The sequence below is a fragment of the Bombus vancouverensis genome, chromosome 1 (assembly GCF_051014615.1).
Source record: "Bombus vancouverensis nearcticus chromosome 1, iyBomVanc1_principal, whole genome shotgun sequence".
NCBI lineage: Eukaryota > Metazoa > Arthropoda > Insecta > Hymenoptera > Apidae > Bombus > Bombus vancouverensis.
This window is the reverse complement of record NC_134911.1, coordinates 18,369,596-18,396,241: the sequence shown is the minus strand read 5'-3', so window position 1 is coordinate 18,396,241 and position 26,646 is coordinate 18,369,596. Positions and strand designations below refer to the sequence as shown.

The window sequence follows — 26,646 nt, the reverse complement described above, 5'->3', positions numbered from 1 at the left end:
AATCGAGGCGCGTATTCATTCATTCCGAGAACAGAATGGAGAGAACCTCTTAGCTCGATGCTTTCATATCCATAAGTGAATGGAAATGATTCCGGTGTCGAACGGAGAACCGAAATAACAGAACTGCACGGAAAGGAGAACCAGGTAGGGAAGTGTCGCGTCAGTAAATCGCGAGACAATATAATCGACTCTCGTTGTGTAGCACCGTTGGGAGGCTAAGAGCAACAAAAGATCCCGGACAAAGGGAGACAACGGAAAGGTGACGTCGACTCCGGAGAGGCAGAGCAAGAAGTCGGCGTGAACGTATAAAGGCAAGGAACGTTGGCGGACGACGTGAAGGAATCGCGAGGGATACGAAATTGGACAAACTGTTGGATATAAAGAGGGCCCGCATATCTGCTCGAGTCATCGAAGAATTTGGCTTGGCTGCAGCCAGTTCCATGGTCGACAAACAGCCAGTTTGGCGAACGCTTTACTTGCCGTTCCGGATATTCGTTCGTTATTTACGGGATACGGTTAAATTGTCGAGCCAAGGAACTCGCGGCAATTTCCCCTTCCCGGCTCGAACAGCTCTTCGTTACGCTTGTTCTATTTCGATAAATCGTCGGAGAACGAGCTTTTCCAGCGAGCTCCGAGGGGTATCCGGGCTAATTCGAAATAACGACGGACGTCCACCGTCGCGTCCCGTGCAAGAATACGCAATCAACCGTGATTGGAGCGACGAGGAGATCTCTGGACACGAACCGGTGCCGGTGCATCGTGGAAAGGTCGACAGGAAATCCTAGTACGTCGTTGTCGATGGGAAATTATAATACTTGTAGGTTGCGTCGAACGTGGATCAGTTGCGAGGTTACACGATACATCGACGGTATACGAGGTCGTAAAAATGTATATTTTAACGCGGATAGTTGAGAAATCGAAGGTATTCTATAGACATAAAGCGAGGTTGGAAAGTTGCAGTTCCAATGTAATATAATGGATTTTCGCCCGACTAAACCGGAAATTCGCGGCACAGATTAGGTCAGATCGAACGCAATCTCGTCGCAATCAGATCAGGTGGCTCATCAGGATCAGTGGAATTCGATTTTCCGAGACGATTTAACGTTTTTCACATTAAATTGATAAATCGGCGAGACAACGAACTCGATTTTCCTTCGGTTAAATACAGCGGCAAGCGGAAAAACATTGGATTAAAACAGGTAGACCCGGGGTGCCACTTTAACGAAGCGGAATTTCCGCCCGGTCATGGCTATATTAACAGAATTCTGTCGTTCATTACGCTAATGAATACAAAATCGATTGATACGTGTATATCCATAATTTACCGAAACCAACTCAATTTCGAAGTTGGTCCGTCGCGGGGACGGACTCATTCAATTATCGACAGGCCATAAATTCGCGCGAACCCTATCGGTGTGTGCACACCGTAATTCTATAAATTTGATAATTACAAAGTACTGCTGATACGGCAAATCACGCGACCAGGATCGAAACAAGCAGTGCCGCGTATTACGAAAACGCGAGAAAACGCGTGGTGGAATTGAGAAGAAGAGAAACTCAGCACTGACGATCGAAGGCGCGAAAGAAAAGAAACGAAGAAAGAGGCGCGTCGTGTGTTTACATGACTGATAACGAAACTAACGAGCCTAATCCAATTTGAAGGGGACCCTCCATGACTTGGCCCTGGGTTAGATAAAAGGAAGAAAGCTCGCTTTTGGCCCCAACATTTTCTCACTGCAGTCGAATTTCATTCGGTAGCTTTTCTAATTCACAGGGAACGGCCCTTGTTTTCCAGCGAGCGTGTCGTCTCTTTTACGACGTCTAAGGTCGTTTTCGTCTATTCAACTTCCAATTGGATGCGGTAATTGCCGCTAAAATTATCCTCTAGCCCGTCTCTGACTCGTTCGCCTTCGCCGTTCCTTCGGCTAGTTCCTCGAACAGATCGATTCCGCACCTGAAATCTGCTTCCCCCTTCTCTCTCTCTCTCTCTCTTTTTCTATATATATATATGTGTGTCTCTTGGTTCTCTATTTTTAATTGACTCTCACTTCTCTAGGTTAGGCTATTCGAAAATGCGTATTTCAATCTCGGTTTAACAGAGAAAGTTCATCGCTTCAATAGAATTAACAGATTGAGTGCAGTGCCTTATTTCTTGTTAACCTCGTTCCAGACCTTGTACCACGAATCTAACAAGTTTCGTCCAAGTTTATTAAATGAAATCGTGTTATACGAAGTTGAAATTTTGCTTTAGTGAATTAGGAAATTGAAGATGTTTATAAAGTATTACTAAAATACTAAAATGTAATTTATACTACAAGTTTTATATCGTGCGATTTCTTTGTCATACGGAAATATTGTTTAAAACTTCCGTGTCATGCGTCGTTGTTAATAAATTTTCGCTATACAAAGCCAAAGTGTCTTGGCGATGTAATAAATGAGATGCAATACGACATTAAACGTTCGCTATGCGATTATTTGTAGAATGCAGAAACAAGATTCGTTAAACACGTAGTATCGATGACGCTTAAAATCGACATTAATATTTTCAAAAGTCAACTTTCCTTTCTCGTAGTCGATTTATTTTAACAAAAACGAAAGTGTCTCTATATTAACCTGTAAATACATAATTTTCATCAAATTTCTATACTACAACACAATAGAAAGAAAAATATAACTTTTAAATTCAATAGAATCAAATGACCTGTATTTTATAAAATTTATTTACGAAATTTCTCTAATTATATATTAGTTCAGCTGCGTAAGAGTAGCAAGATGAATACATTCAAATATATCACATAATATTAGGTCGTCCGAAAAGTTTCTTTCGTTTTATAAGGAAATAATGGATGCAGAATATTTTCCGTTTTATCTTATTCTATCGAATTACGTATGATCCATTTTGTTCTATCAAGATAAAGATCACAACGTTCGATAGATTAGGTTTCATGTTCGTATAAAGATGCGTCGTTGTAAAAGACGTGTCTGTAAAAGAAAGACACTTTTCGGACAACCTAATAATTTGTCTGTTCCGCTACAAAATACAAGTATCTTGTTCCAAATAGAATTATGATATGCGTTTAAAACATCGAGAGATTAAAATAGCCATAACATAAATTTCATCTCTTCTTTATCATTTCTTCGATCGTCACTCGATATTCTCGCTACGATTGCTTCATCAAGTTCTCCAGCCTTCCCTAGATTTAATTCTACCTCGGAACTCGAAGTCGGCCACGGAAGAAATCAAGCGAACGAACGGTCGAACGAAGAACGAGGAAAGTTAGGCCAAGTCGATCAAACGTGGCTGCAATTAGAAACAGCTAATTGTAAGTAAGCGACGAAAAGCAGCGTGGCCGAACGACTTCGATCCTTCCCGTTGGCCGGCAACCGTGTACACAGGCAATAAAGTAGTTAAACTAAGTAACTTGTTGGACCGAGGCCGGGAGTATCTCAAACTATCCAATTACCGTTCAAAGATTCAAATTACGCGCACTTGTACGGAAACGGAAATTTGTTCAACTGGGCGAGCTTCGTTTCGTCCCCGGCGCGGTTCGGTCAGATGGAGTGTGCTCTTCTATTTGTTAGGCCCCTATTGACTCGAAAGTATGTACACGTCGGGAAGTTCAAGGGTAGACAGGAATCCGTATACGTGTGATTGAAACAAATACCATAATGAATATTAGGTATACGTGGTTGTTAAATATGTGGGAAATAGTATAAATTAAATTAAATATACAGGGTGGTTGGTAACTGGTGGTACAAGCGGAAAGGGGGTGATTCTACGCGAAAAATGAAGTCGAAAATATAGAATAAAAATTTTTCATTTGAGGCTTTGTTTTCGAAAAAATCGACTTTGAATTTTCGCTCGGTACGCGTGCGGTACGTTATAACGGATCTCACTGTAGATCGTTGTCTCGATGGAAAAAATTAAAAAAAAAATTTTTATTCTATATTTTCGACTTCTTTTTTCGCGTAGAATCACCCCCTTTCCGCTTGTACCACCAGTTACCAACCACCCGGTATATCGAGGGTTTTTTGACATTCGCGTTAGCATCGAACATGAAAGAGATAGAGGTTTCTGATATTTTGAATATTTTCACTAATTCCCGTACAATGTGCAGTAGATCGTGCGCTAATAAAATTGCGTTGATGGTTTAATTTTGTTATCATTGATAGAGAATGGCTCTTAACATTTTATCGATGGGCTTTTACTGCAGAATCGATAGAAGAATAATCCGTTACTGAAGGTATTTTCAGAAAATTGGCAAGACAGATTGATCGTTTTTTGTGAAATTGTTTCTCGAGAATCGAAGTGTGCTCAATATATACGCATGAAAGTATAGTTACGATTGAAAATACGAATTATCGCCCATTTATAAAAAAAAATCTTTCGAATGATTGAACGACAAAAATGATTGCATAAATGAATTTTGTAAATTACAATTAATGACATTGTGACGATTGCAAATCTACAACCTACAATTTTACGCAAGAAGATTTTTTTATCTAAATAATATACTTTATCTTGTATCACACAATACGTACTTTGAAAGTTAAATAATTTCATTTCATATATGATCTTTTGATAATGTTCGCCTTGAACGATAGATGCTTTAAAAGCTTTATTTGTACACCATCTACAATTTTCACAGAAGACACTATGTCGTTTATTTTTAGGCAATTAAACGTATCGTATGGAGTAATTGAAACATAAATCGGAATGGGGATATAAAATTGTACGTAAGGTTGTAAATGTAGATGGTGAAATGGCAAATTAATATCTTGGTCCATAAATTAAATTGTATTTAATGTACTAGCAGTAGACGATGTAGCGGTTAATAAATATAATGGGCGCAATCAACAAACTGTCAGCAGCGCATTATTAAGTGCACACGTGCGTTTAATTGTTTTTGCAGTCACGGAATTTAATAAAGAAGTAATCAGAATGAATAAACAGTCGGAACAATTTTCACCCGTAGATTGATCAAAAAGTTTCAACTAACATTCTTCGTTAATAACCTGATCAAATGAAAGCTAGATATTGGAAATGTTTCCATGTTGAATATGTACCTAATTTCTGGTAAATCAATAATACATGATACGAGGTGACATCATCGAGATGGGCAAACCAGACCACGTTTCCAACAATCAAACATTAAATGAATCGCTTCGTCTTATAATTTGAAAACCCAGCTATCGCATAAACATATGTTTTCTCTATCTTTGCTGCTTTGTTTATTCTTTCGATTCCCTCGGTAGCTAAAAGCTACAATCCTCTTTCAATAAAAATCTTTTTATGGAGCAATTCCAATCTAACTTGTGTGTCTATTGGATAAGGATATTACATAGAAAAGTATAGAGAAGTCAATGTTCAGTTTTCAAGTCCATCTTTGTTACAAACGTTTATCGGTTCCCATCGAATCAGACCCTCTTCCATTGATATTGTTTTCGGAGTTTATACGATTATTGGCGCGTGTGAGAGAAATCTTACCAACCAAACGGCATGAAACCGCTGGTCGTAACACTGACCGTTCCAACTTCTACCGTGGTGGATTCGATCGCAAGTTCGATCATTACGGTTGAAGTGATCTCGAGCTCGAAGTTCGAGATCCGATCGTCATTAAGGAGCGGAACTTTCGAAGCGGCTACTTACTTAGGCTACGATAACATCGTGTATAGGTATTGGCATTGTTTCTGGATACGCGCGTCGCTGGTTTCCTTCTTCGGGAACATAAATTTCACGGCAGACGAAACAGCTCCTTCGGAATAGAACGGGCGAGAATATGACGTTGCACGAAAATAACTTATGGAGGAATTCTATATCGGGTTAGATAAACTAGGAATTTTTTATGAACACTGGGATTTTTATCGTTGTGCTTTAAAATTAAAAATTACCATCAGGTGAGGATTATAAAAATATTTTGGTATTTATCATGAAAATGTCTAATCGCATATTACTAATACCATATCGGACGAAATAAAAGAATATAATTGACTTGTCGATTCTTTAAACTTGACATGGATAGATTTTCATCTGTTCTATTGTTTTATGGTGGTAATGTGCCGCTGAAAATTGAAAAAAGTAATAGATGTCGAATTGGTATAGAGAAATGCTGCGAGCAAATATTCTGTTTTCTATTTTTAACAATTTTACGGAAGAGGAATTAGAAAATTGCAAAAAAATATAGTTCTAAGAAACAATGGATAATACTTTGTTTATTAATAAATTTCATAGATCTCATTTTTAGGCATCTTATATCAAAATTATACATCGTCAGATTTTTCTTCTTTTGTAGAAAACCAGCTTCCTGATTTTTTAAGAAAATCAATTTTCTGAAAAAGCTACTGTTCTCATTTTAGGAAATAGTTCGTGTTCAAAATTAATTCCCGCGTGTATCTCAAAATTAAAGAATGTTTCATCTCTTCTAGTAAATTGGCAAAATGAGGCGCAAAAGAACCAAACTAATCCACGTCATTCAGATTAATCGTTTAATTTCTGAAGAATTAAACACTGTTTTGGTACTAAAATTGAGAAACTTTCAGGATATAAAGTTGATCAGCTTGGTTTATCAGTGATTTACATGTATATAAACATGATATTACCTGAGCAATGACTACTACAAGCTAAATACTACTAACTAAATACTAACATATAACTACTAAATACTAAATACTACAAGCAATGATACGTAGTATGGGAAGAAGATAAAGCGATACTATGTAGGTTAGTAAATAGGAAAGCTATTGAAAGTTGTAAGAGAATAGAAAGTTTTCTCTTGTAAATTGATATTTAAACACGTAGACATTCAAGAATTATAAAAAATTAAAGCTTTCTGTTCTTTTATGAACGAAACTGTTCTCACTGTTATATTCAGAACACGGTCTTACGGCACGATGTCGAGAATTTGCCGAATAGTTGAACTGTTAAGGTCGCGTGCTGAATATAGGAGTGTAAAAAGCTTCTGTTAAAGGTGTGCTTACGTCCGTTAATAACGTGTCCTGAATACAAAATACCCAGTCCTTGTTCTTAGCATTTCCTTTGTGCGTGAAACTTTCCTTTAAAATCGCGAGATGTGAATACGACAATTACGTTGTACGAACGAACAGTAATAGCAAGATTCTCATCGGTGTTTCCACCGAGAACACGTTCTAATCGTTAAAAACCCACTAAAAAGATTAGAAAGCTAGAGATGAAAGTGAATATAATTCTAAAGGAAGGTATGCCACAATTTTTTATTATTTCTATCTCTTTATAGAGATTAAATTAGTTCCTTTCTATTAGGAATATCGTAGTATATTAATATCGGCCCATATAAGATAATTCAATAATAGAAATGGAATTATTTTTGTTTAAATAAAAAATCTGCTATTCAGTAGAAGCGTATAGCATACAATTATTAATATATTCAATAGTATTAATTTTTATTTTTTTCTTCTTCGTTTTTTTTTCTTTCTTTTTCTCTTCTTTCTTTTCTTTTTTTTTTTTTTTTTTTGACACATCGACTTGCAAATTTTTGTTTCGTTATTATCTATTTCATGGCTGTAGTTTTCCGTTTAATGAGACATATTAAACGATCGAAGTCATCTTTTTTCTGTGACATTATTTTCTAGAATAATTTTGTAGTTCTCTGATACGAGAATTAATTAAACGTTTTACAAACTCTCTCAATATCGTGCAATATCACTGTGATTCTTGATGGAAGAATTTCTCGTTGCAATAACTTATCTTATCTTCATGAATGAATTAATGATGGACATTTTAGTTCAAACAGAGTCGATAACGCATCGCTGTGTATATTTTCTGCGACTATCGGAAAGTTTCGATAAAACTGAGTCATTTAACATCCACGAAGCAAAAATATGAATGATTTGAATCGAATAGCGTTGTCCACTAATTAATAATAAATCATATCTTCCATGCATAAATGCTCAGAATTGAAATAATTTTAAGGTTTTATTTTCATACCGCGAGAATGTATGATTCATTAATAGAATAGAAAAAAAAAGAATCTAATTAAGTCAGTAATATATGTCTATCATAATATTTCAACTAATTACAGATTACGATTTTGAAATTAGAACATGTTCGAAACATGAGCGTTTCGTGTACCATAGAAACTGATACCTGAATCGTAAACTAAATTTCAAATTAACAATTATGAAGGTTTCATGAAATATCACGTTTATAATCGATCATGATACCTACCATAACTGTCAGAAACTGTAATATCAAATAACCATATACGAGTAATGAAAATCATCGAAATTATCCAGTTACGCTAAATAACAGCTCGCATACTGAAAATTAGTACGAACAAAATGAACATCTTTAAAACGTACGAAGAAAATAATTTGCGTTACAAGCCAATAATGAAGCAAAAAGTTTCTATCACATACACACTCTAAATCAATATTGTTTATTTGAAGTATAACGACGATAACCGAGCAATTAGTAATTGCCAAACCAAATAACCATCCGCGACACTCAATATATGAGAAGTTGAAGTGGTTTTGATTTTGGAACGAACGCGTGGAATGGAACAAGTGGAAAAGAATAAAAAGGACTTTACCAGTGGAAAGAGATGTAGATTCTGAAAAAAGTTATAAGTGGTAGATTAATTTATTTTAATTATTAAATTATTTATTAATAATTTATCGAAAAACATAATGATCATACGTAGGAAATAAATTGTAATTGAAAAAAATCGATACAATTAATCTCATATAATTTTTACTATTTATTCTTCGTTTGAATCTGCAAAGGCGACACACGATGAAAGTATAGATCGTTTAAAACATAAATGATATAAATGACAGAATTAACTGAAATGTCTTTTTGTTTCTACTGCAAATCTTCGCTTCTGGCATTTACATCGTTTACCATTTCAATTGCTCTATTCGCTATTATCAGTAAATACAACGTCAAAAACCACCTAGCAAACCGCTACAACTACCAAACGCAGCAAACAACAGCGTACGAAGTTAAAGGGTAGCAACCGCAGGATGCATCGAAAAACCATAAGCGAGGCTCGTCACGTCGTAATCCAATTTCGTCGATGAACGAGAAGTGGTCTGTTTAAGGCGAAAGACGGATGCGTTAACGAAGACGTCTCGTGACAGGGAGGGAGAAGAAGCGCGATACCTCTCTGGCTGTTGGGTTGCCGCAGGCCCGAAGCGAAGACCAGGCATCGAAGGATTAACGTAGCCTAATTCGAGCAGCTTAGAAGTGGCGAAGACAGGAAAAGAAGGGTCGGAAGCCGGTAATTCCAGAGGCAGCTTCGCAACTACCCGACAGAACCCGTCCAGGGAATAAAAAGCGACCTGATTATCCTTTGTTTTATCCCCGGGGAATCCGAGCGGCATCCCAGCGTCGGATTCGCCGCAATGGAGCTAGGAAAAACTTTTTAAAGACCGCCACCGTTCCTCCACGACGGCTCTTTCGTTCCGTGACCTGTTTCACTGAGCAGGAACTTTCGGAATTTCGTTCCAACTCCTTAACCGAGACTCTCTCCAGCTCTTTTCCTCCCCTTTTCTCTTTTTCTATTCGTTTCCATTTCTTTTCCCTTCCTTTTCTTTTCTCGACGACGAACACCGCCTCGCCGGATCGGCGAAGCCACCTGAAGAAGATCGAAAAGAACTCCCATCCAGTCATCCCTTCTCGATCCACGTCGAGGATTTAGCATAAGGAGCAAGGCAAACACGAGGGCGGTCGTGCACGTAGACGCGTCGGCGAATCCCATGGATCGCGCCGCGAGGATCACGGAATCGGAATAAGTTCACCGTGGTTCGGATAAAGAGGCACTTTTATCGCTGCAAAAACGGCCCATCCGCGACTGGCCGCCGCGCCACGACGTTACGCCCGCGATGAAATTGAAGAAAGATTCTATTATACCTGTATCTTTATGGTCGTTATCGTTTAATGGATCACCGAACGATATCCTCGAGCTGAGACACACTAGGGATTCTGCTCGCTCACGGGATACTATGGGAACTCACGGATGCTTTACGATGCGGAATACCGGGTACTTTTGATTGCGCAATTCCGCACCGTGACGAATGCCTCTGTTCCAAGAGATCTTAGAAAAGTTGTTCGCGCGCGATGGTAGCAGCGATCGATCTTGTGACTTACGCGAGTATTCTGACCTGTAATTAGAGAGATGTGAGATTGAAATTCAAGATCGATGATATACGTAGGGATCGATAAGTTTTCGATTGGCTTAATTAGTTTACATTCATTAAAAAGTTACGTAACGTTAAAATATTAAAAAATGAACAAACAAACAAAAATTGAATTAAAAAACAGCGTAAAATATTTTGAAATTACTAATTAGTGTGCCGCAGGACTATACAGATATAGATAAAAATTATTTGTAGGGTATAGTATAAACATGGAATAAAGTAACTGTTTTGAAAATATAATAAGTTGCTAATCTTGTTGGTTGTATAGCACAACTTCTAAGATACTTTATGGTAAGAATATTCTGGATATTATAAATTCCATTCCTGCTTATAAAACCCTTATCATCGCGAGGTCTAACGTTTTGAATTCAGCCCTAAAAAAATTATACCATTCACTTATGGGATGACCTAATATAAAATTCTGATGGTAGGCCCATAGTACCACATATGAGAATTCTACTGATTAAGATAGACAACAGTTTTGTTATTCTTCCCACTTATCTAACTACGTCTATCATATAAGTACCTATATTTACAAATGTGATAAAGCGTAGTATATTTTTAACCAAACACGATGCTTACCTCACAAATTTGACTATAGAATTGTCTTCTTCTAAATAGAATTAGTATTTTCAATTTTATCAGCCAACTAGAGAAGAATTTTACATATTCAATCTCATAAGTATCTTTATTATACGAAATACAAAATTTATTGTATAAATTTTACTATATTAATTTATCAATTTATTTATGAAACGTAACTGAACCTTTGAATAAGCAGATTAGTTAAATTTATTCATTTGTACGCTATAGACTTATCTCTTTCAATCACAGTTTAATTGTCACTTGTATCGTTTGTTCATTATTAATTAACATTTACATTTCAACCTTTCGATTGTACTTATAATTTTATCAACCAACTACAGAGATTTCTGCAATGTACATATTATAGTTATGCATATTAATATTTCAAAAAAGCTCTCTCGCTTTCTCTCTCTCTCTCTCTCTCTATTTATTGGTTGTTAAAGAGCGAATGATTTAAATATCGCGTTGCATATTTTACTTGTTTGCGTTTCTATCTAAAAATTCTTAGAAACTGTCCGAATTGCGAAATAAATTTATTCTACATAATTGTAAGATTGTTCTATAGTTAACGCCAGAAGAAATTGACATCAATATTTCCATAACACACCAAACAATTTAACATGTCACAGAAAGGAAAGAATACTGGCTTTGATAAAAGACAACATGTAATTCATCATAGGGGAAAGGGTAAAAGTTATCGTGAAATTGCACGATTATTATTCGCTGACACGACGAAGAAGGCAGCATCGAAATTCGGAAACAAAGTGAGCAACCTCCTTTCTGTTAAGAATCTTTTGTTACACGTTATTGTTAGAAAGAAACGGTTCATATTATATACGCAAATTAAATCATCCCCCTCTTATACAAAGCAACAAACAGATACTGTTGCGTGCGAATATTAGCATGTATAACACATTATATTTATTTCAAAGTTCGTGTCCAATTCGTTCTTTCCACACGTCTGTAAGTTTCCTGTTTTCAGTTTTGTTCGAGCGCGAGGGTAACTTTCCCGCTCGGAATCGTAAAAAGGAAGGGACAGAGGATCCCCACGGTATGTTTCCCTTAATCCACGACCCACTAAATATCTCCACTCATATTTCCCTTTTATTTTCCTCGCAAACTAATTTCACGACGCTTCATAGAGGCGGCGAGCAGGTAACCACCGCGAGCACCGCTTCCCATAGATACATCCAAGAACGAATCCGCAGAAATGAATTCCGCATGCGAGAGAGAGAAAGAGAGAGAGAGAGAGGATCCGGTTAAATCAGCCGCTTTATGCGCGGAAACCGTGGACTCGTTCGTCCGCTTTTATTTCAATTTCGCAGTACGTACGAGACTCGTTAAGGGCGCTAAAGAAAAGCTGGAGAAAAAAGCGAGGAGAACGAGAAACAGAAAAATAGAAGAGTAAAACAACTATGTATGTATGTAGGATGCTTACGCTCCAACCTATAAACTACGAGACATTTAGTAGATTGAGATGGGGACGAGTTTATGTGATAAAAAATCAGAATTATGAAACAAAAGTTTCCTACTGTGGTGAAACGTGAATCATAGAACTCCTGAGAAGTTAACTTTTTGGTATTATTCAATTCGTGTATTATCATATGGTTTTATTTGAATATACGAGAAAAGAGGGATGATGGATACATAGTTTGATTCTCTTTATTTCTTAGCTAACTACCTTATAACATAATAATGACTACCAGTAGTTTCAGCAGACTTAGGAAACTTTTCTGCAAACATAGATATTAGGGCAATTTCATGTTTGTAAATTCTTAAGAAATACTTTTCTTTCAATTATAAATGGAGTTCTTTTTATTGACTTATCGACGTCAGATTTAAATTAACAAAATCATATCACAAGACAAATTATTACAACTACTCGGTAAAATCATATTTCTAACTTAAAGAGAAATTTGAATGAGCCCTAGCCTCTGGAAAACAATTTGTCCGAGTATATTGACGCTAGAACTACCAGAATTTTTTATTACAAATGATCGATCGACAATTTTTCAGGTATTTTATAAATTTATTATTCCAGCTATCGTATGTATAAAACATTTCCTCCTAGGTATTTTTCATTTTAATTTCGTTGGCACAAGCTCGCGCTTTGTTCGGTAATAATTCTAGCGTTAATAACACAGTCAGCAGGAGATCCAATAATAAATAAAAGTGAGAAATATTCCAAATTTCTGGCTGGTTATATATACATATAAGATAGAGGAGGAGCAGAGAACAAATTCCTCACTACCTTGGGATTACCAGCAGGTTAATTACACGAGAAAACGTAGCCTCTGTTTACTACAGTGGCTATTTGTTTTGCAGGTGTTATCAGCCAGGTGATAAGCACCCTTGCACCGACTGGGAAGCCGAGCACGCTGACACGAGCGTTCTTCTCGCTCTTTTTTCACCGTTTCCCCGCATCCTTGTATTCCACGGCTTGGTGTCGACTCGGAGGGTGGCCTGTGCTGTGCGGTCCTCGAGCCGGAACACGGAAGCCTTCGCGGCGTGCACCGTTGAAAACGCGCCGGGGGATGATAGAAGATGAGCGCGACCGGTGAAGGAGGGGCGAGAGAAGAGTGAAGGCAGCCACCGAGAAAGCTATCCGGAACAACGAAGATGAGATGGGATGCCGCGCTCTACCTACTTTCTCTGCTGCTCTTCTCCTTGGCCAATCTTTGCTGGGCTCTCGTCGAAACTCGAGGTACGTGCGAATTTTCGGACTCGATGCTTCCGTCTCACACCCCCTGACGGCTCCGAGATTAATTCATCCGATCGAGACTATACTTCATCTTACTAGACGTTGCCCGATAAAAACCTTGGCGAACATCGTCGAAACCAATTTCCACGTGAATACTGTTTTTGTGCTCTTGATATATTGCACGGTTAGAGGATATCGTAGAAGATATTGAAATGAATTTCTGGGCACGGATTTCGGAACAAATATTTCGTTATGTTCTACTGTCTTTTTTTTTTAGGTATTTTTAGATAGGAAGAATACCCTTCTTTTTTGCTACTCCATTTTTTCCTAGTTTTTTCAAGGGAAATATGGAAACCTGCGGACCGCCTAAAGGGATGAGTTTTTCATCTTTCGGTTAATGGGGAAAAGGTTTCTTTGAAACGCGGAGAATAATTATGCGATTTCGTAGAATTAGTAAAGATAGTTTAATGATTATTAAATTTCTCCGTTAGAATTATTCTACTTTTATTCGGTGAATAAATTACGGAAGAAAGTAAATTCCGAAAAATAGACTTGTTGGCCGTTAAAATGATTTTATTTCAACAAGTATGAAGATTTATTTTAAAAGAGATAGGCAGACAGACAGAAAGAAAGAATTAATAATCTAGCTAAAATTAGAATAACGTAATATTCAAATATAGAATAAATTAAATTAAACAAGAAGCAAACTCGATAAACAAATATAAATAACATTTTATTCGTACCAAAAATTAAAGTAACGTATTTCTCTTTCATTTCATCTCTATTTATTTATATTCGAGAAAAAATCAGAAGCATACAATCGAATAACACGATCAATGTATAAAATTTTCTAACGAGAGCAAATGGAAAAAGGCTTTGCCTGGACAACGGAATAAAGTAGCAGTGCTAAATCAATGCAAACATGTTTCCGATCTCTACTATCTCTACAATTTCATCGCAAAAAGGAACGCTGGTATTTGCCTCGGTTTCCAGCGTTGATTCAATAACGAACGAGGAGGTAAGAGGAGGAAGTTTTTTCCCCCCGAGGATAAAAAATTCCCTAGCATTGTTTGAAATTCCGCGCGCGATACTCAGCGGGAGAGGTGTTACCCAAAATAAAGAGCGGCTGAATTAAGGATCATCCGGTTATCAGATACGTGCCGACGCATACGATTAATTATATAGAGCATTCGTGGGCCGCTCTGTCGGTTGCTTAGGAATTTTTCGCGAAGGGGTGAAACGCTATGAATATTCATACGGCATCGAGCTCGAAGTCGAACATAATCCAACGGTTCGACAACGTGACAATCATTTCTGATTTTCCCTTAATTCGACTCGCCACCACCGGTCACCGATATTCAAATCGTGCGGGTGTAAAGCGGCGAACATTTAAATTCCACGTACTCACGACGATTCAAATTAAACAATTCGTCGGTCGCAATTATTCGAGCCGTACGCTCTACCGTAGCCCTGCTATTTTAATTAACCGGAGAAATAATAACGTCAATAATTGCGTGACTCGATTCTGCGTTCTTCTTTTTCGTTTTTCTCTCTTTTTTTCCTATATTAAATTGTAGTTGCACGAATGAATAAAAGAGCGAATGGACGCGAATAAAAGTTGTTAAATATTTCTATTGTTTGATTGGAAAAATGTTCGCACGATAGGAAATTGATTCTTCGAATTGTTTGAATTGTAGGAGATAAATTTTGTTACTGCAGATTATGCGTTGAGGAAGTTTGTAAAATTCGTAGTTCAGGCTGGCTTTTAGTTAAAATAACGATTGCAAACTTTTATATTTATTTATTATTTTATATAATTTTTTAGGATTACTTGATACATAACTTAGTAGTAATAAATATTCGTGAATATTTTTGTCGTATTTTCCGATTTATTTAACAAAATCGTTGCGATTACTAGATTTGAATACTTTCCTTTTTGAATTCAACTTTGCCTATATTGATCTTAAAAAATCTGAAATATAGGAGTTCTTATTTAACCGTCAGGCGTGTATAACCGGTTTTTTGCATTTTCACTCTACTACACCATTCTCCACTCTGCCACGAATATTTCTACTCAACAAAAAGGGAAATTTCTATCTGCTTGGAACATAATATTAACAAAACCATCTACAACCAGCACCGTAGCGAATGAAAACAAAGTCGTTCATCCAATCTTACATCCTAATAAATACAAAAATTCCACAAAGCTAGCGACAACTAAATTCACTTATTTACTTTTATTTTTACTAGATAAATAATATGAAAAGTTACAAATTTGTATTTACTGTAGAACTGTTGACAATTGAAGCATGAAGCTTGTAGGAAAGAAATTCAAATGAAATTCGTATGGAAAAATACGCAGTGCAAAAAAACAACAAACAAACATTTCTCTATATATTTTATGAAAAATCAATCTGAAATCCCCAGAAGTACGCTATTTCCAATCTATAAAATTATTATGAAGAATTGTGAACTGGTTACTTTTACCTCCTCTAGTAACAAACGGGGAAAATCCCTGATCTATATACAAAGTTTACTAAAAATCACTTGTATCCCCAGAAATACAGCGTTGCAAATCTGTGAAACTACTACGAGAAATTATAACTTGTTCATCTTACAATTAGTTGTTCGCGTAACAAAGGAAAGAATAACTCCATACCCATGTGCATACAATATACCTACGTACTTCACCAAAAACCATTCAAATCCCCGTAAATGCTCCATTGTAAATCAGATATAAAACTACTATGAAAAATTATGAACCGATCAGGTTGACTACTTCGGTAGTTTCAACGTTAAACCAGCTTAATCGATCCTCGATGCGTAAAATTTGACAGAGGTGGAGAATGGAAAAAGAAGTACACGTGGCTCCGCGGCGCATCGGACGAACAACGCGTCCTACGTAACGTTATTCGAGCGACGTAATGGCTGTTTACCATACAAGGCAGACCAGGGGAACTTAACGATTCGACACCGGCAAAAAACTCGGCAATTATACGCAGCCGCCGACTAATTTGCAATTGACTCGCGTGCGAATCCACCAGTAATTATTAGTATCGGCCCCGCCATTATTGCTGGGCTAGAGGTCCTCACGTTCGAAAGGGCTCGCGCGATATTGTATATTGCCGTGGTCGTTGAATTATGGAAATTGGTCAGCTCGCTTGGCCGACAGGCTCGCTAATTAATTATTAATGCAAGCGCTACTTATTAGTCGTTACGCGGCTCCGCGTCGATGGACCGCAAATGCCTCCGATTTTTAGCCGTTCAAAGGCGCCCTTATAATTGGCTCGTGACTTATGGTAGCCGAGCAGAGGATGTCTTCTGAAGAACTGACACGGCGTGCAGTCACGACTCGTTCGTTGTTCTAACTGATCGTAGCAGAATGTCTTTATTTTTAATTAATTATAAGATTCTTCCCAGTCGATTTACATCAACGAATTCTATTCATTTAACATCTTGACGATGAAATAGGTCCCCTGAATTTTTTTCTTTCGTTGCTACTTCTTTATGAAATTTGAAGAAGTTAAAGTATTTATAACATTATGATAGATTATTGCTGAGAACTTAATGGGTTAAGTAAATTACGAAGGTAATCGAGTATTTATCTATTGTTATTGTTATCTATTGTGAAATTTCTTTGTTTATTTTGTTTTATTTGATACAGGGCAAAACTGTAACCTTATAAAAAGATGTTCATTTGATTGAAAATAATTAGGAAATTTGCTGACAAAAATTAAGGGACTGAAATATTATTTTTTTGTTAGATGTTTATCATATTATTCATTTGTTATTACATTATTTTATTTTATTGATCACATCATGAAACATGCATTTGGTTTTTTATAATTCACGTGTTTTCTTTTTAGAATTAATTTCAGTTGCGTATTAATCTTTATTTATTCTTTGTGCATAAACGAGGTAATATTATTATTTAAAATACGAAAGACAAATAAAAATTAACTTACAGTTCTCAAATATCGCGTTGAATAAACATAGATGAAATGTTCATTAGTATAATAATTAACGATCAGAATCAACAATTAATAACACAATTAATAACAATTTTTTCAGCAATTCCATGCAAAGCGTATAAATATATCGCGCAAACATACGTGAAAATTCCAAAAATATATAATAATATCTCTTTGTTTTGGAAAAAAAAATATTTCCAATTATTTATATGTAATATACAGTTTTGTATTAATTTATACATTGAAGCCGTTATTACATTTTCTAAAACCTACCTATATAAAATGCCTAAAGTATTATAGAAATAGGTTCGTAAAATTGTTCGAAAATTAGAGTGAAATAATCAGGAAGGAAATTACTTTGCATATTCCCTTCACTATTAATTAGTTCAGAGAATCATACAGATTTAGCTCAAATAATTATAGTTCGACTCGGAAATTTCAGAAGTTATTAATTTTTGTTCGGTCCCTCATTCATTCTCAGTGATTTAAGGGGCGAACGAGAAGGGTTTCGAGATAAATGAAGACGATGGGAAACAGGTCACGCAATTTGACCGAATTCCGTATAAAATTTCGAATTATGAAGATTGCAGGCTTCGTTCCTTAAAGCGTGCAAATTAATTACTAATAACGCCTCACTTACTACTAATTATACGGCTTAGTAATGTCGTTTGTGTTGCCGACAACAATATTCGATGCTGTTCTTCGACTTTCCGCCGAGTAGATTTTCATTAATGATCCGTCAAAGGTGTAATCATTTCTCATTCACCTTTTTTTTTTAACCCTCCAGCAGCCACCATTAATTATCGCTCTACAATGTCGTTACGTTATTAAACAGGAGCGCGTTGTGGGAACGTTAGCTCGAAAACTGGATCTTAGAGAGATGGGAAATGATGGCAACTTACTTTTGTTCCAGTTATATTCAAATAATATTAGACTGTAGTGTATACGAATTGTTTAATTAAAAATCAAGTTGCGCATGACTTAGAAATTTTATTTGAAGCAGCTCTAATCAAAGCAATTTAAATTTCATTTTTATCATGTTTGAGTTTAGGACAAAAATAGTTAGTTAAATAGTCGGTGATAAATGTAAGGAATTTAAAAGTTATATAAAAGTTAACTACATAGAAAATTGATTAAATTAATCAGTGGTAAAAGATTGGAATTATTCTTATTCTTATTCTAAGATATTCTCTTATTATACATTATGCATTATACATTTAGTATAGGAAAGAAGATATATTGTATTAAATATAAAAAATTGATATCGATAAAATATAAGTAGAGGGAATTATATAGCTCGAACTTCATAAAGGTTATTGACTAGAATTTTTAAAACACGTCTAAATTTTGAATGCCACTTTCTCGGTATCAAATAAATGATAGATGAGAATCAATAAATTATTCTCTGATTCTTCATGCACTGTTTGCTAATAGAATTTCTATTCTAAATTTACTAAATCTAAATTTACTGTCAATTTATTTTCATCAATTCTTTACATTTATTTATTATTCGACGTAATCTAAAATTCATATCAATTTTTTGTCAACCCTGTTTAAAAAAAACGTAGCGAAGTACACCAAAGTGTATAGCAAGCTTTGCACGGATATTAACCCCTTAACCTACAACTACGGGCGTAGCCCGTAGTACGATGATCGGGCCAAATATAATATATAATATAATATATAATAGCTTGTTTACGTTTTCGGCCCGAAATTCTCGAACGTAAATCGTAGGTTAAGGGGTTAAGGAAAGTTTGGAGAGGAGAAAAATGTTGATACACGTATAACAACACGTAAATGAAACTTGTTTAAAACAAAACGCCTGCACACGAACTAAGCATAGATCTCGAGAACTGCCAGTTATAAATGTACATTAAAACATCAAAGAATGCACAAGGTAACCAGACACTCGGGTAACATCCAAATTAAACAAAACAGAAAACCTCGAAAGGTAGATACCGTGAGTTAGACTAACATGTTAGTACGAAGTATGCGGTTCGAGATGCTTCTGTTATATTTGTCCCTTTTGTTTAGGCAGAAATAGATGCACTTTAACGTGCATACTTCGTGCTTCTATTTCTATTTAAAATTACAACCCCATAAAAGATAAGACACGCGTGTACTTAACTACTAGGTGATTACTAAAATAGAATAGAAAATGCTTAAACGTTCAGGATGACAAAACTATATTTTACGCCCCTTCGATACATAGAGTTAAAAATATCTTCAAAATTACAACCCCCAAAACAGAAGAAAACTGTCGTACTTAAATTCCATATGATTTTACCAGACAATTACTACAATAAAATAGAATATAAAATGGTCATTTAAAACCATCGGCTTCTATTTTTTACTTCATATAATATATACATAGAATTGGAAATTTCTTGATTTTTTATAGACACGTCGTTGAGCCGTTTTGTGTCTTCCTCGAAATTTTGGATTTTAGCGTTCACCAGCTAGGGTATAAATAACTAACCTTTACTCAATTCTCGGCATAAGCCTTTGAAGCTTAGTGGGTTATACTGCGACCCACTTAATGTAATAACGATAATGCATAGCGGATCAATTTTGATCCCACCTTCCCCAAAGCACTGTGTCTTTAAAGCACATGGATCCAATACCTGCTATTATCTACCGGTGATGGATGGTGCGCACAATTCATGCACGTACGTCGCGTGCTACAGGTGGACAATTTAATCGTGATTCATACTTATAATTATGCATGAATTGAAATCTCTATTCGGTTTTGATGTATTCTACAACACCATTAACAGGATTTGAAATTTTACCTCCAATCTCTAGTCTATTTCGATCTATTGTATTAATATTATTTACCTTAAATAATCGTAAAATTGGAACGCTTTTCTATTCATTAACGTTACGCGAATATTCTTTGTGTATAGGTGTAAATTGCATGACGGAGAAGATTATTTTTTCATCAAATATTCTGAAATTATCGTGGCTTTCAAACCAGATATTTTATATACTATTTTTAAATAGTATGAGAATTAACGTAAAATATTTTTCCTATTACGTATCGACTTCAGCTGTTACGTTTTAAAGGTAATTTTTGTTGTGCCGCAGATAAAATTATAAATGTGGAATATGTAATATCGTAGTGGAAAATATCATGAAAATCAGAGATTGTAATAATCTCTGTACTTCAAGTCGAAAATTCTGACTATGCTTTCTAAATTATACGAAACTCCGTCGTTTTCCTCTATCAAATTCATTTTCGGGTACAAGGGAAACAAACGCAATAAGGAACGATTCACTTAAGTAGCGAAAATTCTTCGTAAATAGGTAGATTATGGTAATTGGCTGTTCCCTTCTCTGCTACGATCGAATTAATTATTACCCTCAATGTAACATAATGGTAACACTATCATCCGACTATATTTTTGCATGATAGCAGTATTATCGTAAAAAATGTGGCATTTTATTAGGTATTTTTTAATTATCAATTAATGTTCGATTGTCTAGAATCCCTGATAATAAGACATATAATGCATTTCTGGAAAAACCTAATATGTTTACAGAAATATTAATAGTTTATATTTGTCTTACATCACTTTGAATAAATTTTATTTTTCGCTATGCTATTTTTGTCTACAACGTATCAATTATATTGATCTCGTCATATATCAGTTACTCATAACAAAATCTCTCTCAAATAACATTTTCTCTTAATATATTTCTTACACGATATTGCAAAATTTCTATCAACGCATAATTTTCCACTTTCTTGTTTTCTAACGAACCACTTCCGATATTCCACGGGAAACATTTATTTTCAAGGAACGCAGCGTTGTATGCAATAGTATTTGCCGAGACCTAACAGTTTGCGCGGAAATTCATTAACTATATCAATAAACAGTTGTTGCTTAAGCACTTGCAAACTGCACCCTAATTTTCGATTATACGGTTAGCAAGCGTAAGGCTTTCATCGAAAGCAACGTGTTCTACCAGGAAACTGCTTGGTAATTGGCTATTAACGCGAGCATTTACCTTTGACTCGTATGCCCTTATTACGTATTCCTTTATGTCGTTAGTCAGTGTTTTAAACCTTCGTGTTTTTCTCGATTGACACAGGTTTTTCGCTTGTTCCGGTACGCTAATTGCACGCCCAACTTCCCGAACCAATTTCCTCCAAACGATGATTAAAAGGAGATTCTTACAAATGGAAAAAAAATATCTCGCTGCCGAGGGAAAGTTAAACAGATTAAAAATCTATGATATTTATAATTACGCCCTACCATCTACGCTACATTAACTTTTTATTTGAACTTTGATAAACTCGGCTAGCTCGTCGTGTTATTATTAATTAAAAGTTCCGAGCACGTTTCTTATAATTATTTTTCTCCGGTTTTGTTTCTGTAAATTATCGGATATATATCATAAATATTTGTCTTTTTGTGTGCTATCTTAGTATATAAGTTATAATTTGTAATTTTGCTTTCTTTATCCTTTGAATTTTTATTGACGAATTTCTTATTTTAATTTCATACAATAATTTCAACATTTACGTTTATTTCATTCCACTTAAAAATAGGAAAAGAAAACAGTGTCTAACCAAAAATGTCAACCCTCTTCACGCGTGTCCTATGTGTTTCCTCTTCCACGATACTTACAAAGTTTATACCAATTAAATTCGTTACAATTTGTCTTACAATCTTTCTCAAATTATATTTCATGTTCAAAATATTCGCGTCAAGCAACGATAGATTTTAATTCATTCGAAGAATAACTTTCAATGTGCCAAACATTTCATTTGGTTTGGTGATTTATGCTTCACTGAATGTTGGAAAGGATGCGATTATATGTAGATATATGTAAATGTCAGCAAAATAGAATTTTCATCTTTAACTTTGTCGCGTTATGTTGTTTATCTTGTATTGTTCTGATATTAAAAAATATTTGAAATTTCAGCAAAATAGAACAAAATTGTTCGTGTGCATGACTTCTCGTTTGTATCAAACATTTTCTTAAAACGTTACAGATTTTTTTTTTTTTTGCTAAAATTAGTGCGGTCGAAATATAGAAATTCAAAAATCACAGGACAATTAAAGGAGATATAATAAAGTAGATATACAACGATTCATTTACAAAGATAAAAATATTTATCAAAAAGGGAAAGATTTAAAGAATTAATGCAACAAAATCCAACATTTCATACATTACCATCTGAACAATATATTAAGTTTGGAATTAAGGTACAAATGCACAATCTCTTGCATTTAACGCTTAGCAACATATTCCGAAGAGGACAGTATCGATTCAGGACACTTGCATAGTGTCTCACGGGGGTTGCATTTAATTTTACACGATTGTATCCTTAGAGTTTCTGAAAATTAGTTGAACTCCGACTCCCAATAGCGTCGCAACACCATCAGATCTTGTTATTATATTCTACGTATGATTTATGCAAGCTAATTTCTCGCCAGTTTATCGCGTGGCCCGATCGTATTCAAAGGCCAGGCGACGCATATGGAAATATACGGCTGTTTCATGTCGTCCGGATTCAATTCGTGATATGTTGCCATATGCTTTGCTCGGTCTACGGTGAAAATTATGCAAGGAGCTTCCAGTCATTCCGTTAACGACGTTTTACTTTAATCTAATTTGTAAGAGATTCCACGTTTCTGCATGTCTGCTTGTACAGCCCCACAGATTAACAGATTAATTCAATCTGTTTGTTGCGAGTTCCTTCGTGTACAGGCTACTTAATTTCTTCCTCGAACTCGATTGCGAGTTCGCTTTTTCCTCCCGTGGTCGTTCAGTTGACGTCATAAAGTACGAGCTGAAATTTCATCAACAATTTCTGGCTTCCTTTTGATATCTAATCTTGACGCGCGTAAAATAAGGAATTTTTATGAAAATACTAGAAGCTTGTTTATTAAAATTCGCAGAAGGGATTTTTTCTTTTAATTTAAAAGATTAATTTTTATGAAAAAATTTTATTCATAGATACTTTCAGGGAATTATCTGACTCATTAAAATAATTAAATACATACCAGACATTTTTTTGAAGTCAAATAGTTTCTTTTTATCAAATACAATCTCGTTAGAATTAAAGAAACAAATTTATTCAAGTGAAATCGTATATAAACTTTCGTAAAATGCTACCTTAACTAAGATCTTCCTTCAAAATATGTACAAAATACATATTTTCATCCAGTACCTTCTACCAGTATTTTCTATCGGTTACTTCAAATAAACAACCGAGTAATTTGAATTTATCGAATAATTACCTTCTCAAATACAGCTTCCATCAAGAGCATATTTCCGTTTATCTACCACTGTTATAAATATTCGAATCGCAGACAATTCGAAGAAAATTAATGAAATACACTGTCATATTGATGAAATAAAATTTTCATCTGTTTTATTTCCATCTCGAAATTATACAACATTCTTTCCAGCAAAACAATTTACGAGTAAATAAATCGTTAATCCTTTTACGCTCGATGTACACCCAATATTGTGTTACATTTTATGATACGTTATTAATTATTAATTAACTATACATAAATATATTTATGTTTTCAGCAAAACCGATCTCAAATTTTAGCGCGTTATACCTTCTTTACAGAATCACCCCAAAAAGGTCTCTATTATTAATAATTAATACAAAACAATTCCAGGCTCATATCAAACTCTTTCACTTCAGATATTAGCCAGAAACTAGACTCACGATATAGTGTTAGTAACATTATAAAAAGTGATTCATATCTTGATTTATTATCGAATGAAAATTCTATAAAAACCCTGATCATGAGGTCCACAACTTCATGACTTAATTAGATATAGCTCTTGCATGATATAAATTACAGATACACTCATAAAAATTATGTAATATAATGATCATTTTATTTTAAAAGATTAATATATATTGGACAAAGATTAAAGATGCTATAACGAAACAGGATAAAAAAAAATTGATGATTGAATTGAAAGGGTTAAAAACTGTTCACTCGTCCTCGTGTTCAGTTCTAATTGAACTAGCTTCGTTTCACGATAACACAGACCCAAGCACTTTCGTACAATCGAACTAGTATCATTAGCGAAGTTTTACAAGTCGCAAGTTACAAATACTAAATTACTGATATTAATAAATTCGCTTGCATTAGCAAATTTACCGATCAACCAAACGTTATCTTAAAAGTAGATAAATTGTGTAAATTACGAGTCATTTCATTATCCGTCCCATTTGACGTAAGAATCGTAAAATTGTAAAATAGAAAGTTTAATTAATTAACGTTAAATAATTTACAATTTGCAACTTGTCGATTCGCTGATGTTACATCGTTACTCGGTAAATTATGGCGCAAAGGGGCCCTGTAGACACGCGCTAGCTGATCTTAAGGCGTATTGCTAGGCGGAAAATGAATCTTTAATAGGGAGTCCACGTTATTCTCCGCATAATCGGCGAATTTCAGTCCGGCAGAGTATTGTCGCGGTCTTTCACGGAGGTCCTAACAATCTCGGCTAATTAAGTTGTCCTTCAATCTACGCGGATATTATTATAAAAGGGATTAACGTCGTTTTAACAGGGCGGAATCTCAGCTCGACTACTTCGACGATTTCGTTTGCCGCCTCGCCGAGGGACAAGGGTGTGCAATCTTCCCCGCGGGACATGCACCTATGGGAATATCTCGTTAAGAACGAATTTACATTTACTCTTTTGTCCTCGATTTTTCTCCTTTTTCTCGCAGCACACGTAACACGCGACTAAATTATCCCCGCAAACGACCGCGATTGTTGCCAAGTAGTACGACCAGACCGCGTTAAAATCGAGCCTCGAGGTGGATGCAAGTTCTGTTAAGAAAAAAAAAACGCTTCAATGTTTTTTCATTAGGTCCCCTTTGTTGAAGGGAGATTCAAGGATTTTTTTAACGGTGTCGTCGCTTACGCATCGAGTTTGTTAGGGTGGATTTTTGTGTGCTTTTAGACGCGGAAATGCGTCGTATTCATGGAAATAAGAGAATATTTGTAAGTAAAAGATGGGGTGAATGTGGAAGAGCGGAATTATAAAAAATCAGAGTATTTTTAGATTGCAGGTACGTGGAGAAATGAAAATTATTTTAACTGAAATGCCAGAGATAAAGTATTCCTCTGGAAGATTTTATCTTGCAAAAAATTTTTATCCTAGATTATAAAAATATCGCTATGTACGTATTGCGTTATCGTGGGCGATATTTCTTTTATCGAACTATCATGCAAATTATGTCGAAAGGTATACAATTTGTTTTCGTTTAGAAATCTAATTAACGTGTGACAAATATTTTATTAATCATAGTACGGATTCAAAACTGTATATGAAATGCGTTACTATACAAATTTTTGTGAAATTTTGGTGATATCATAAAAGATCGTTCTTTTTTTTTTTTACATATTAGTGGAACGTTTCCTACTAAAAATAACAATTCGATGGTATCTGTAAAAAGTAGTGTTTCTTGTCAAATTTTAAATTGTAGATTTCATCCTGTTACTGCACACTAGTACATACAGTGCGCTCTAACCATATGCAAAACCCGAGCAGAATCGATGAGTCGAACATTGTACGTTCCCCTCGTAAATCACTTGCAGTAGCCAAACAGGAAATAGCATTTTACTTGACAGGGATTGACTTTTGGACTTACGTGTACGTAGCATTTTTCACGCGCGTCGCTGAATTCTACAATACTCAAAAATTCTAGAACAATATTTTTTAGCGGGTCCATTCAATTTGCCTTCCATACTACGTTTAATTCCATTTCGTTCCATTCCCAATTTACTGAATGCTTCTCAGTTCAGGTCATTTAAATAACGCGGAGCTGGTTCGATCGGAATAGTCGATTTCACGGCGTACCTACGTATTTTTCAATATCATAATTTAATGAATACCATACACGACGCAATTCACCTTCCAACGCGTCCAAATAGCCGTACAGCTTTGGACACGATCTGAATCGAACGAATTACAAAGCCAGTGCGATTAACAGAGTGTAGAAATTTTGTTTAACAACGGTCTCCCCTTGCCTCTGGTCATTTTCATACGTAAAATTGTTGATTAAGGAAAGAAAGGAAAGAGAACATCGAGTGGAGAGGGAACACGAAACGAAAAGACTAAAAACAGGCGCGTAAAAACTGGCGCACGCTGGGCGTGTATTAACCAGCGACGGTGAGAATGATAAAAATATAAAGCCGCGTGCCGGCAGGCTGCTCGAC

The 26,646-nt window shown here is 35.4% G+C and overlaps 1 protein-coding gene across 2 annotated transcripts in view; it reads left to right on the top strand.

Annotated features, from left to right (window-relative positions):
- The window catches only part of LOC117153394 (uncharacterized), a 72,188-nt gene that overhangs the window by 27,696 nt on the left and 17,846 nt on the right, over positions 1-26,646 (top strand). The window contains exon 2 of one of the 2 annotated variants that reach the window (XM_033327404.2): positions 13,087-13,465. In XM_033327404.2, coding sequence (XP_033183295.1) covers positions 13,381-13,465 — 85 coding nt within the window. In that variant the 5' untranslated portion in view covers positions 13,087-13,380. Of the gene's footprint in view, positions 1-13,052; positions 13,466-26,646 lie in introns of both variants that reach the window. The other variant, XM_076621934.1, reaches the window with a different exon arrangement.